This window comes from Danio rerio, chromosome 23, assembly GCF_049306965.1.
Source record: "Danio rerio strain Tuebingen ecotype United States chromosome 23, GRCz12tu, whole genome shotgun sequence".
In the NCBI taxonomy this organism is placed as follows: domain Eukaryota; kingdom Metazoa; phylum Chordata; class Actinopteri; order Cypriniformes; family Danionidae; genus Danio; species Danio rerio.
Window position 1 is genome coordinate 21,536,521 of NC_133198.1, and position 15,191 is coordinate 21,551,711.

A 15,191-nucleotide genomic window follows, 5' to 3' on the forward strand; every position below is an offset into this window, starting at 1 on the left:
ATAATAATATGATAATGAAGTCTTTCAATTGTCATTTTTACCATGCAGGTTGATGAAGCGAATGCAGCTTTCAACCACCAGGGGGATCTGCTGCCCTGAGCTCTGACAGAAGGAAAATTGAATAAAAATAATTATGCACATCTGAAAGGGGATAGAATTGTATAAGAATCCCAAAAGTCAAAAAACAAACATATATAGTTAACATATTGTGCCAAGAAAGAGGAAGAAGTCACAAAAAAAGAGGACAGAAATACATTTACCCATACAAAGAGACGCAAACGGATGCATGCATGACAGGGGAAACAGCTGTACCTGCGTCCTGGACATCCGCCTTCTCCTTCTACAGTCACAGCCAGCCAAGCAAGGAAAGAAAGAGACAGGAGCCACGTATAAAAGGAAGAGAAGATCGTGTGGCATGACCAGAAAGGGGCATAACATGAAAAATGGGGAGAGGATGATGTAAAAGCAAACAAAAGCAAAAGCAGTCAGAAACGGGGAGAAAATTGGAGGTGAGGGAGAAAGACAAAAGCAGAGAACAAGGAGTTTAGATGAAAAGCAACACAGGGATGGTCTGATTGCATTTAGATCTGGCTAGACAAGAATAATGTGCTTAAACACTGGATAAAATGTCATTCTTTTAGTCCTTTTGTGAACACTTGGGGTACCCATTTGTGCACTCCCTCAATGGTTCAAAGTAGCACCTTAATGTACTTATATGCACCATTTAAGGATTAAAAAAAAAGGTACAAATATGCTTCCAGCTGTCAAAGGGTCTATGTTTGGACCATTTATTTTTTCATATATTTATATGTTTTTATATATTTACATATTTTATATATTTATATGTTAGTGCACTCCTAGATCAATAAACACTACCCTTCTAATGTTTGGACAAATTTTTTATGAAATTAACATTTTATTTTGCATGAATGCACTCCGTTGTTCCAAAGTGAAAGTAAAGACGCTTAAAATCAAATTTTAATTACCTAAAAATAAACGATGTTATTTATATTCCTCAAATAATCCTGTGTAAACGTATCACTGTATTGATGATTAAAAAAATCAGATGCCATTATCAAAATAAACGGAAACTCTTTACAATAAGGTTGCATTAGATAATGTTTAAATATGAACAATGCATTTATAATAGTATATATTCATCATTTTTAATAAGAATAAAACTGTTCATTGTTCATTTATGTTAACTCACACTGCTGTTTAACCTAAAACTTTCGATTTTAATAATGCAATGCTAAATGTTCAACTATGATTAATAAATGCTATATTGTTTAAAGTATGGTTCATTATTATTTCATGATAGAAAACACATTAAATAATGAAACTTTATTGTACTGTAAAGTAAAAAAGAATGAACAATTCAAAGGGCTAATAGTTCTGACTTCAACTGTATATCCATATGAAGTTAGAATTAATAGCCCCCCTTGAATGTTTTTTTTTTTATATTTCCCAAATGATGTTTAACAGAGCAAGGAAATTATCACAGTATGTCTGACAATATTTGTTTGTCTGGAGAAAGTCTTATTTATTTTATTTTGACTAGAATAAAAGCAGTTTTTAGTTTTTAAAAATCATTTTACGGTCAAAATTATTAGCCCTTTAAGCTATAAGCTTTTTCGATAGTCTACAGAACAAACATTCGTTATACAATAACTTGTCTAATTACCCAAGCCTGCCTAGTTAACCTAATTAACCTAGTTAAGCCTTTAAACGTCACTTTAAGCTGTATAGAGGTGTCTGAAAAAATATCTAGTCAAATATTATTTACTGTCATCATGTCAAAGATAAAATAAATCAGTTATTAGAAATGAGTTATTAAAACTTTTGTGTGACTATTGTGTGTGTGAGTGTGTGTGTGTGTGTGTGTGTGTATATATATATACATATATATATATATATGTATATATATGTATATATATATATATATATATATATATATATATATATATATATATATATATATATATATATATATATATATATGTATATATATGTATATATATATATATATATATATATATATATATATATATATATATATATATATATGTGTATGTATATATATATATATATATATACACATATATACATATATATATATACATATATATATATATATATATATATATATATATATATATATATATATATACACATATATACATATATATATATACATATATATATATATATATATATATATACATATATATATATATATATATATATATATATATATAYATATATATATATATATATATATATATATATATAYATATATATATATATATATATATATATATATATATATATATATATATATATATATATATATATATATATATATATATATATATATATATATATATATATATATATATACTTTTGTTTTTTCGCACTTTGGAGAACAACATTTAAATGTAAGTAGCGCAGGATGAGTCATACTGCACTACCAAGAATTCTATCCAATCAATCCAACAATGCCCCTTTACCAAATCCACCTGCCATAAATTAGTAAACAGCCAAAAATAGTTCATGCCTGTTACACAACTAAAGCCCTAATCAAATCCACACAACCAATTTCAATAAAAATACATCAGCAAAGAACTATGCCTGTTAACAAATTAGGCATCTTTTAGTGTCAGAAACAATGTTAAAGTAGTACAGCTCGATCTCAACATTGCTCCTAAATCTCATTTCACCCCACTTAGACAAAAAAGTCCATTTTACAGGGCTACACGCATTGATCAATCAATCAAACAAAAGTATTGTTGGCAAAGCAGTTCTTTGGCACTGACTGCATTATCCAATTATTAGTGGTGTAATGAGAGTGCATGCCCAATAGATTTACTGTCCACTTAAGATGAAGAGATACACCAGCCATTGCTAATGCAGGATGCAGCAGACACTGTTAGACACTCCTCTACAACAAACAGAAGCTAGTGTGAGAGAATGGAGGTGAATGGACGGGGAAGTAGTTTACGGTGGCGTATAGAGAGAGCCAGATGGCAGAGCAGTGCTCTATAGGCCTGAGCTCCCAGGAATAGAGAGGGACAGAGAGCCTCACGGTGGGGATTTCAGAGAATAGAGACACCATGCGGAAACTACTAGCAGGACTGCTCACTAGCATATGCTGTCTGCTGGAGGCTGACATCCCTGTAGGCTTCCTAAACAGTTTAACTAGCAAGATTAGCATCCCTGAATAGCTTCAACATACTGGTTGATGGTTGACAATTTAACCATATATGCCTTTTGTCACGCTCAAACCAACATTAAATCACCCTTGACTTGAAATGGAAAGTATTGCTTTGAGTACAAGGTCGAACTGATGTTTGAAAATGATGGTTTGCTGTTGATTTACTCACCTCACCACTCATGATGTAGCAAGTGTTCATTTTGTCTTGCCTTTATGTGACCCTAGACCACAAACCAGTCTTATGTTTTGCAGATTTATTTGTGGCAAGAGCCAAAAATAGACTGTATGAATGAGATATTTTGTACATTTCCTACAGTAAATATATCAGAACATTTTTATCAGAAATATGCATTACTAAGAACTTAATTTAAAAGTTTATTTTCTCAATATTTAGTTGTTGTTTTTTATCTCTGACTCCAGATATTCAAATTGTTTAATCTCGGCCAAACATTATTCCAAAACATTAATGGAAAGCTTACATTCTCAGCTTTTAGATGATGTATACATCTCAATTCCTAAAACAAAACTTACCCTTATTAGTGGTTTTAATTTTATATTGGATTTAATGTGACTCCTTTAATACTCAACTGAATAAGAAAAATACATCTTGTATGGTCTGACGATGGTTAAAATAATAGCATATCTACATTTTAGGTTGGACTATTCTTTTTACTTGGAGACTAGGTGAATGTCTGAAAGCTTAAATTGATTTGCCACACTGCAATGAACACTAAAAATGTACAAATGATTATTGAAAAATGTGGAAAAGTGTCTATATGTGAAATGTTTTGAATGTTTATGAATTTTAAAACGTTTTAAATATAAATGAATAAATAAATGTAATGTCCAGTTTGCATGCTGAACAATAAGGAAATTACTGTCATTGTAAGACGAAATGGGCAAAGATGTTCGAGCACTAAATTCTTGACTGGATGACCATTACTGACTGATGAGGACACTACTATTGTGAACACTATATTTATATTTATATGATATATTTATATTTCAAAATTTAAATATTTTTGTAATATTGGTAAAAAAAAATGCTTTTCATTTTGAATAGTTTAAAATGCAGATTTTTTATCATGACTACAACAAACATCATTGTCACGTGATCACTGAGAAATCATTATAGTGGCTTGAGAAAGCCAACACACGGTCATACTACATAAACTTATTATTCTTCCATCTTCTTCTTCTTCTTAGACTATTTTAAGAACACATCTCCTCCAAGACCGTTCATACTACAACCACCAAAATAACACCAAACCTCCAAACTGGTCTGACTCATGTTGCTCTATCTTTTCCAACTGATCCAAAAACTGACCTGGAAAATTCAGAAAACTCCCATTGACTTAACATTAGACCAAACTTTATGACCTTATAACTTTCCGCCAGACTGTCATACAGACTAACTTAAAGTTGGGCTAATTTCACTCAGACTACCAATCTGTCAATCACTGATGACCTTTCAACTCACTAGCCACACCCTAGCAACCACTTACAGCACCTTAGCAACTGTCCTATAGACTTCCATTGTTAAAAAAAAAACCTGCCATTGACTTTACATTGAACAAACTAACAACATGCCAATTCATACTAACAATATAACCCGCATTAGAAACACACTAATCATACTAGCAGCATGCTAATTCATATTATAAACATACTAGCAACATACCAATTCATACTAACATACTAATCCATACTAGAAACATACTAACAAACATGCTACCATACTATTCCATACTGGAAACATACTAATCATACAAGCAGCATGCTAATTCATACTATAAACATACTAGCTACATACCAAATCAAACTAACAACATACTAATCATAGAAGCAACATACTAGCAAACCTGCTACCATACTAATCCATACTAGAAACATACTAACAACATGCTAATTCATACTATAAATATACTAGCAACATGCCAATTCATATTAAATTTATAACAACATGCTAATTTATACTAGAAACATGCTAGTGACATTAATCTATCCTAGAAACATGCTAACATATATGTAGCTATCTATCTATGCCAACTGTTTCAGTTATTTAAATTTTAAAACTACTCCAAACTTTCAGACTAGGCTTTCTCAAGACACCATAAAGTTTGTCTGTGAGCTAGTTCTGATATGCTATTTTGCTGCTCAAACTCATTTCTGATTATTATCAACTTTATTTTTGCCACATCACATTTGTACAAATTTCACACAATTATTATATTTCTCAACACAAAAATTGAGTTTTGTTGAGCATCAGTTTCAGAAACATCAATAAATCATTCCAACCTATTGAGCAGTAGTGTCTCTAAACCCTTAAACAACACATTAACTTAAATGCATCATGTTTAAAGCACATATAGTGTCACTGATCTGAAAGCATGCTGGTCTTTTCAGCAGGGTGTTGTAGAGTCTCTGCACTGCTAAGGACACTAATGAGCCAAGTACATCATAAGTGTAAATAAGGCAGACAGTTTAAGTAGCAGCTGATGCAGACTTTAGCAGTGCACCAACTCTTGATAATAGAAGCTCAACAGACTTGCTAGTTTGAAGTCCGGAGTTCCCCATGCAGTGCTATCAGAGTGCCAAATCTTGAAACCGCTCTGAGCCTTAATCTTAGTTTATTAAACACTAATGTCGGCAGAGCAATGGCTAAAAGAAGCCTCGTATGATTCTACAAAACTCATTGCCTTGCTCCAAAACGACATTTCCTTTACAAGACACAAGTTTAACTTTAATCATATGAAAATAAATGGAACAAAAAAAGCTCAATAACCAAAGACCATATAGCATAAATAAAGATGCACTTGGTCTTTGTATACTATATATATATATATATATATATATATATATATATATATATATATATATATATATATATATATATATATATATATATATATATATATATATATATAGTTATGTTATATATGAAATATTTAGTTTATTCAAAGAGTGCACCTCAAAAAAAAGTAATTTTCTCCCCCTTTAAGTGGTTTCAAACTTTGAGTTTTTTTCTTCTATTGAAAAACAAATGAAGATATTTTAAAGAAAGCTGAAAACCAGTAATTACTGACTTCCATAGAAGTCAATGGTTACAGGTTTTCAGCATTCTTCAAAATATCTTCCTTTGTGTTCAACAGACAAAAGAAACTCATAAAGGTTTAGAAGAAGTAAAGTGTGAGTAAGTGATGACACAATTTTCTTTTTTAGGTAAACTATCCCTTTAATTATGTTACCATTATAAATTAAACGATACAATATATCAATACAATTTAATTTCATTCATTATTATCATATTACGTAATACATAAACAAAAGGTGGATGAATAAATAAAATCTATTTTAAAAAACTATAAATACTCATATATGTGCATGTCAGTATGTTATTATGATATTATTAATGCAGGTCTTTAAACACAGCTCCTCTGTAGTATAATTTATTTTAAAAAAAGAGTCTCCATAAGCTGCAGCTTGCATACAATTATTGTTTGAGGATTCTTCTTTAAAACACAGATGGTGTAGTGAAAGTTAATTATTTTGTCAGATAAGATCATTTTGTGCTTTGATGAGAAATTTGATCCATAAGTTTATCTGTCCATTAGAGAATTCTCAGAGTAGCATTTTAAAGTTGTTGATAAATCTTTACTGAGTTGCGTCATCAGTCACCTTTAATGAAACATTGGCATTACTGTCTTTTTTGAGGTATATTGTGTGGTTTGATATTGTTTTGTCTGTCTGTTGTACTATTGGAGCTAGTGTGGATTAAAGAGAATATATACTGTATTATTAGTATATTATTATGGTCACTTGAGAAAGCCAACATACTGTTATACTACATAAACGTATCATTCTTCCATCTTCTTAGACTATTTTAAGAACGCATCTCCTCCTACAAATAGACTTCCATTGTAAAAAAAACTGATATTTACTTTACATTGGACAAACTAACAACAAACCAACACATACTAGAAACATACCAACAAACATACTGATCATGCTAGCAACATGCTAATTCATACTATAAAATTACTAGCAATATGCGAATTCATACTAAATTAATGCTAACAACAAATAGTTTATACTAGAAACATGCAAATACCTAGCAACGACCAAGAACACCTTAGCAAACGCTGAGCAACACCTTAGCAAATACCTAGAACAGCTTAGCAACCACCTAGCAACACCTTAGCAACCAACTAGCAACACCATAGCAACCACCCAGCAACACATAAGCAACCACCTACAAACACCTAATGAATGACCTAGAACACCTTAGCGACCACCAAGCAACACCTTAGCAACCACCTAGCAACACCTTGGCAACCACCTAGAACCCTATCAGAACACCCTAGCAATCACCTAGCAACACCTTAGAAACTACGTAGAACACCTTAGCAACCACCTAGCAACACCTTAGCAACCACTTAGCAATGCCTTAGCAACCACCTAGCAACAATTCAGAACTCTTTAGCAACCGCACAGCAACACTTTAGCAACCACTCAGAACACCCTAGCAACCGCCTAGCAACCCCTCAGAACACCCTAGCAACACCTTACCAACCACTCAATACCATAGCAATGCCTTAGCAACCATTCAGAACACCCTAACAACCACTTAGCAACAACATAGCAAACACTTAGAACCTCCTATCAACCGTCTAAAGAGAAACATGCTAACATATGTGTTATTATCTCTCTATGCCAACGGTTTCAAACTTCTTAAAACTACTTCAGTTATTAAAACCTCAAAACTACTTCAAGCTTTCAGTCTAGGCTTTCTCAAGACACCATAAAGTTTGTCTTAAAATGTTACTTTTCTAGTTATATGCAATTTTTTTTTTTATCCAGTAAGCAACATTCAAAATGCTTCAAGTGACTGGATTTCTTCCCCAATGGAAAAAAAGAACACAGCAAAAAGCAATACCAAAGACTATTGAGAATCTGACCTGTCCCTATTGCTGACTTTTGGCAGTATTTTGAAAAGCACAACACGTTTTTTAACAAGTCATAAATTGAACGCAACATTAAATACAATCCTCACAGCATCGCATTGTCATGTAAGAGGCTTGGGTAGTGACGACTGCAGTATTCAGAAAACAGTACTATGACTCTCACAAACACACATGCACACAAAAATACGCATGCTTCTGCTTTCTCTCACACACAAACACACACAGGTGAGCACACATTCGTGTTGGCTAGAACATGGATTATTAGGCTGCACAGATGCCTGGAGAGAAATCTGTCTCCCCTGATTTAATAAGCAGCCATGTCACTTTATGGAAATAGCGTAGCATGTCATTTCAAATAAGAATCGTCACACCATCATGCAAACCGTGCCAGTGTCTCTAACCTCACAAGAGAAGCATGCAGAGTTCATATTATCTCCATACATGTTCTCATTATCTAACATTCCCATGAAGATTTACAAGCTACTGTAAATTAACGCACCAGAAGCGCCCCTGTTATGCATCTTTTATTTAAGGTGTTTGAGATTGTAAACGGTCTGCAAAGCCTCAGAGATCAAAATGAACGTCTCTCAAAAGAAAGAACTGAATCTGAACTGCTGAAATGAGTGGTTAGAACATTTTCAGTTTCATTTCCATAGCTGATCTATGTAGATCTATAATAACACATTTGCATGACGTCGTTCTGTGGTCTTCATTGGCTGCCCACAAACAGCGTCTACTTTGAGCCTCAAATACAGTATTCTGGAGGGGTGTGGCTTGTGAATTCATGACAGTCTCTATTCAACTGTGCTATAAACAGTACAGTGCACAGCATTGAGTTCACCCCATTTTGAAAATGAATATTTTTATCCATTTCTCAGTGAATACAGGTTATATATTTTGGTGCATTAGTACAAAACAGATTTATTAAATGGATATATTTATTAAAATAATTAGTCAATGAACATCTTTAGAAATAGAAGGATAATACAGTTAGATTTATGAGAAATATTGGGAAAAATTACAAACTATTTGAAAAAATTTCAACCAATTTTATATATACAGTTGAAGTCAAAATGTTTAGTCCCTCCTTTTTTCTTTCTTAAATATTTCATAAATGATGCTTAACAGATCAAGGAATTTTTTCACAGTATGTCTGATTATTTGTTTTATTTTAGATAGAATAAAAGCAGTTTTTAGTTTCTTAAAAACTATTTTTGGGACAAAAATAATATATATATTCAGTACTGTATGTCGGTGCCCTGACCACTAAGTTATCGGCAGCTATGACCAAAACATATCCTGATAACGGGTATAAACAAGGTCTCTGTTTAAGATTTTGGAGATGAAATTCAAATAAGACACTGAGTTTTTTTTTCTTTTCTGACAGGTAATGAAAGTCGTAGATCAATCGCAACACACTGGGCTATTGACCAATCAATTTTCACGTCCAAATATCTAAAAACTCTTAAATCAAGAAGCATTTACTAGACAAAATATTATCTTGTTTTCAGAAATAATTAGCCAGAATTAAGTGAGTTTTTCCTTAAAGCAAGCAAAATGGGGTAAGTAAATTAATCTTAAATCAAAATGAAATAGGAATACTACGATTATGTTTTTGTTTGTACAGTTATAGTCTGAGGAATAATCACGGTTTTAAGGTTATCACGATTATTATGTATTCATTAATTTTAAAACAATACTAATCACAAGAAAAACTTATATTTTAAAGTCTAATTAATTGCTGCTCAGTAATCAATTAACACAGCACATAACAAACAAACAATAGTCCAGTTCTCTTAGGACTTAAAAAAAGTGAAAAAGGTTTTGGTATTTAAAAATAAGTAATAATTTTACATTGAAAATAAATGACAGAACAATGAAAAAATAAGTGTATTTGTCTAATTAAAATCTAAGCTACATATTAGCTAAGTAGATAACCCTTTAACTGCCCCCCCCCACCAAGAAAACATTTGGATTGCTTTTTTTAACTCCTAATGTTGCTAAGCACTTGATGCATTCTTTTTCAACACATCCCATAATTTCTAAAAATATAAGCCTCTACCAAATGGTTGATATGTTGGTTTATGGTAAAAACACTCAAATTAATACATATACTATGAAAACGTCATCATTATTTTTTTAAGTATGCCATGAAATATTTCAGATTCTCATTTAACATGTTTTCTTGTTTTTTACAGTTAAACCAAAATCAAGTGTAGTAGAGCAACAGGTTCGATTATTTTGTAAACCAACAATGCAGTGTGTGTAAACCATTATTTAAAACAGTCATTCATCCTTTAAACATCTTTTTATTATTTTTTTATTGACTTTAAATGAATTTTTATTATTTAAAATGTCAACCATTTGGTATACCAGGCAGTTAAAGGGTTAGAGAAAACAAATAGTCAAAGGCTGCTGAACCTCTGTCTGAATGATACTTTTGATCAATTATATTACAAAATTGCTTAGTATTTTTCATTTTGTATTTTTGTTTTCTCTTTGAAATAGAAATGTGTATATTCCATACAAAATAGCTGATCGCTCCAGTTCTTGTAACTTGACTCGCAGTGTGCTCGCAGCATTCTTTTAACTAGGTGCACCTGGCAAATGTGAGCATGCTGATCCTAATATATGTACATAAGCCACGAGCCTCCATTAGAAATAACAAATTTGCAAAAATACTCAATATCTGCTTGCCCTTATTTATTTTCTGTAGTTTACCGCCTGTTATTTTACGGTAAATGTTTGTAATTTACCACTTGTTATTTTATAGTAAATTTCTGTAATTTAACAGCGTTATTTTACAGTAAATTTCTGTAATTTACTGCCAGTTATGTTACAGTAAAGTTCTGTAATTTACCGCCTGTTATTTTACGGTAAATTTCTGTCATTTACCGCCTGTTATTTTACGGTAAATTTCTGTCATTTAACTGCCATTATTTGACTTTTTCTACAGTTTAACTTTAAGTTGCAGCAGTTTTGTTCCGTGCAAAACACAGGGTTGAGAAGCCTTTACGATTTATTAACCGTGATGAATAAAAGCGTGATTAATAGTGAAATCAGTTCATCTTTGCATCCCTAAATCGAAAACCACACTAATTTTGCTCACCCCATCGCATTATTTAGCTTTTTTTAAAGGAAAAATGCTAAACTAATTCTGGTTATTTATTTAAAAAAACAAGACAATATTTTGTCTAGAAAATGCTTTTTGATTGAAGAATTTTTAGATATTTAGACAAGAAAAGCATTTTCTTCAGTGGCAGAAAGTTGGGAATTTAGAGAGACAATATTTTTTTAACTAACCATTTCAGAATATACTGTATACTATGACAAAAAAAAAACTTTTGTTTGTGAATGGATTTAATCCTACTACAGGACCACCCCAATATCATCAATAAAATAGCACAACATGAGCTATCAACCCACATTCTTACACCAGATGCATTAATGACTTCCGAGCAATAATCAGACAGAAGGACAGCCATGCTCAAAGCCATATCAAATTTAAACAAACGCAACACAGCAGAGCAAAAGCACAGTGAGAATGAGGCAGCAGTGTTAAGGAAGCCACGGAGGGAATGGAGTTAAAGGAAGACGGCAGGAGCATTACAGAAGTCTATCTGTGACATTGCAGGACCGTCAGCCCCAGGGGCTATACCTGAATGAAGGAGAGCATGTCTCCAGAGAAGAGTTTGTGGTTGTACTGGGAGCAGGGCCTGGCTTTCCGCACACGCACTGCCCTACCAGGCTGCATTCTGGGAAATATATACACCGGCACTCCACTGTGACACTATGGCATCAGTGAACTCATGCAAACATGCTAACATCACAGTAATTCACACAGAACAGACAACAACACTGTAGAACATGCAAACACAGTCAGCGCACACTCTGTTTATCTAATCCCGCACTGAGGCGTTTGTTCAAGGTGTTTAAACTGATCCCAACATTTCTCAATGGATCCGTCTCAATTTGTGCTGAGCACGCAAAGACCGCTGGCCAGGAAACAAGAGCAGATGTTTGCTGGATGGCGGCCAGTGTTGTCAGCACACGACTGTGAACAGCATATAGCTACAGAGAGACAGATGGGAAGGGAGACGTACCTGGAGGGGTCGCTATCAATGGCCTCAGCTGCGAAACAGAGAGAAAAAGAGAGGGGAAAATGAGTTGACTGTTAATCCATCAATCACTTTCTGCAGCATGCTATTCAGTAAAGATGCTACAATTAAAACGGTAGTAACTTTTTTTTGTGGCAAGTCAATTTAAACCATTTTTACACCTGGGCCTGTACCATAATGGTGGCTAAACAAGTTCTGGAATACAGGATTAGTTTTAAATTGACAAAACCAATCCTGTGCAATCAGGCTTTGTTGGTTCCATGATGCTAATCATCAGCTTTCTCTGTTAACTTTGATCCCGAGTTCATGGGCACTTGCAGATGAAGGCAGAGAGACAGCCAATGATTGAAAGACTGAACAATACAAAGCAATTTTTGAAAAAGCTGAAAGAGAAAAGCTTGTTTTATTAGAGTAACTGAAGGCAATTAGCATAGTTTATAATGTGTAGGTAGTGAAAGTCATGATATGTGGCCAAGTATGGTGACTCATACTTGAAAGTTTTGTGCTCTGCATTTCATTTAATCAATCCAAGTGCACACACACAACGTCAACATACACTCGGAGCAGTGGGGAACCTGTGCCTTGCTAAGGGACTCAACTTAGCCATGGTATTGAGGGTAGTGAGAGCGCTGGTTATTTACTCCCAACACATACAATCCCAGCCAGTACCAAGACTCAAACTTGTGACAGTTCCATCTGCCCTCAAGCTATAGAAAAACTCAAATATCTAAGCACACGGGTAATCCTTTTTTAAGCTTTATCTCATTATTTTTGTGGACTGCAATTCGTCATTATTAAGCTTTATGTGGACTTCAGTGTGGCCTTTAACCTTCCTGTCGTGGTATGGTCAAATCTGACCGATTTACAACTTAAATCACTCTTGAACTTTGTGTTTTACATCTGCTTTCCTCAAGGCATAATGATACCATCCACACTATATGCATTTGAACATATAAGAGTGATGATCATCTCTTTCATTGAAGTTTGAGTGTTTTAGTTCAATCTTGTTACACCTGCGAAGTTCCCGGTCAAAAGTGACCACCATAGGAAATGAATGAGTATCCTCACTATAATTCATCCATCAGACATAAAACATCCCCATTTACTGTACACCATGCCAACTCACTCACTATTTGTATAATTTCGCTGTAGTCTGCAGTTTATGACTAATTCTATAAATTCATGTTATACACTGCTTTGAGGCATTGATCACAGCTAAATTATGTGGAATAAAAATGTGGAATAAAAAATGCTTTAGTGCTAATATAACAGCAGTTAAAGCCATTGGTCAATTTTGACCGGGAACACTAAAGTAAGGGGCGGGAGGTGAACACGACAGGAGGGTTAATACCGTCTGTGGATTGCCAGCTTCCTGAAAGGCATGCATCAGCTAGTAAGGCTGGCTAAACTTGCACACAAACCCTCACTCTTTGTGATCACTAAACTAGAACATAACCTGCCACAGAGCTGGTTGTCTGCCCAGCAGAGAATACTATGGTGACTAAGGCCCAATCCCAATTCTATTTTTGTACTCCTAAAAATATACCCCTTAAAAATGGTACACCACAACAACACCGGCACACATCATCATATGTCATCATGATCTCTTGCTTCATATGAGTTCAACGATCGCGACTGCTGTAGTTATTCTAGTTTCATTCTTTTTTTGGTATTTATCTTCAGGAAATCACTGAAGGTAACGATATCATGTTATCATAACCATAAAATGCGGCAATAAGATCATAACTGTAACATTCCCAGCCACTAGACTTTTCTGACACGGTATTCCAGTGTCATCGAGTGTCAGATGTGAAAGTATGTTGTGGGACTGCTATACATGAGTTATTATGGATTATAGATAGCAAAATTTAGCATTTTTATGATGGTAAAACATAAACACTGTAATGAATGTATTAAAACAGTTGTAGCTGGTGTATTCTGGGAAATTTTCTTACCCCTTGATTTCGAGTGTGGTCCTAAAAAAATCTCAGTTTCAAGAGCTGTCTAGCCTCTTCCCCTTAGCCCTACGCCTTCAAGCTAAAGAGAACTGGGACACCCCTAACCCTTCATGTGAATGTGCAAAACGAGGAATAGGGGTAAGGGGAAGTGCTAAGGGGTAGAATTGGGATTGGGCCTAAGAGTGATTAAAGTAGAGCTTCTTCATGGCACCTAAATCCTAGAATTGGTGAAAACTAAACTGAAACTCAGCTGGCTAGCCAGCTAATATCCAACCTCATGGTACAGGCCCCTGGTACTAAATGAGATTTTGTCAATGGGATCACAAGTAGATGAGGTAGAAACATTATTGTGTTCATTTGAGTTCAGTCAACTTAAACCATTTACCGCAATCAGTTTCCAAATACCATTTTGGTAGCTCTACAGTTATTCAGACTTAATTCATTTAAGTTAGCTGAACTCATACAGATTTATTAACTGAATTTAAAATGTTTAAGTTACTTATACTCTAAATGTTTGACGATATCAACTCAAATAATATAAGTGAATCTGATTTAATATTTATAAGTTTACATTGCTCAAACCATTTGGTTTCGCAATTGGTTTGCTTTAATGGTTTAGGTTAATTTAACTCAATGGGTTTTACAGTGATTCTTGTTTATACTTGGTGTATTAATCCATCTCTTTTGTCAATTTTAGCCCAGTTCTCTATGGAGGGTGTATGTACAGTATAGGCCTTTTCAGATCTTTCAGTTTAATATTGTGAAATAAAACTTGTGCAATTTACATATGAACACAAAATGAGACGGCAGAAAACAATAGTGAGAGCAGAAGTTTCCATTTCTGCTTATAGAGCTGCAAAACAACACTGAGCACCTGTGGTTTTGTGCTAGAATCAGGACTTGTAAGATAACATTGCGCTTTTAACTTTTCATTTCT

The 15,191-nt window shown here is 33.6% G+C and overlaps 1 protein-coding gene across 8 annotated transcripts in view; it reads right to left on the reverse strand.

Annotated features, from left to right (window-relative positions):
- Positions 1–15,191, reverse strand: part of arhgap4b (Rho GTPase activating protein 4b) — a 73,250-nt gene that overhangs the window by 19,277 nt on the left and 38,782 nt on the right. For 4 of the 8 annotated variants that reach the window (XR_012398451.1, XR_012398450.1, XM_073938787.1 and 1 more), the window contains 4 exons: positions 12,282–12,309; positions 11,837–11,933; positions 313–340; positions 42–102 (listed from right to left, as the gene is read on the reverse strand). Coding sequence is in view for 6 of the 8 variants with exons in the window: in XM_073938787.1 (XP_073794888.1) it covers positions 42–102; positions 313–340; positions 11,837–11,933; positions 12,282–12,309 (214 nt within the window). In the remaining 2 variants the exon portion in view is untranslated. The remainder of the gene's footprint in view (positions 1–41; positions 103–312; positions 341–11,836; positions 11,934–12,281; positions 12,310–15,191) is intronic. The other 4 variants (XM_068216888.2, XM_005162108.4, XM_009296754.4 and 1 more) reach the window with 2 other exon arrangements.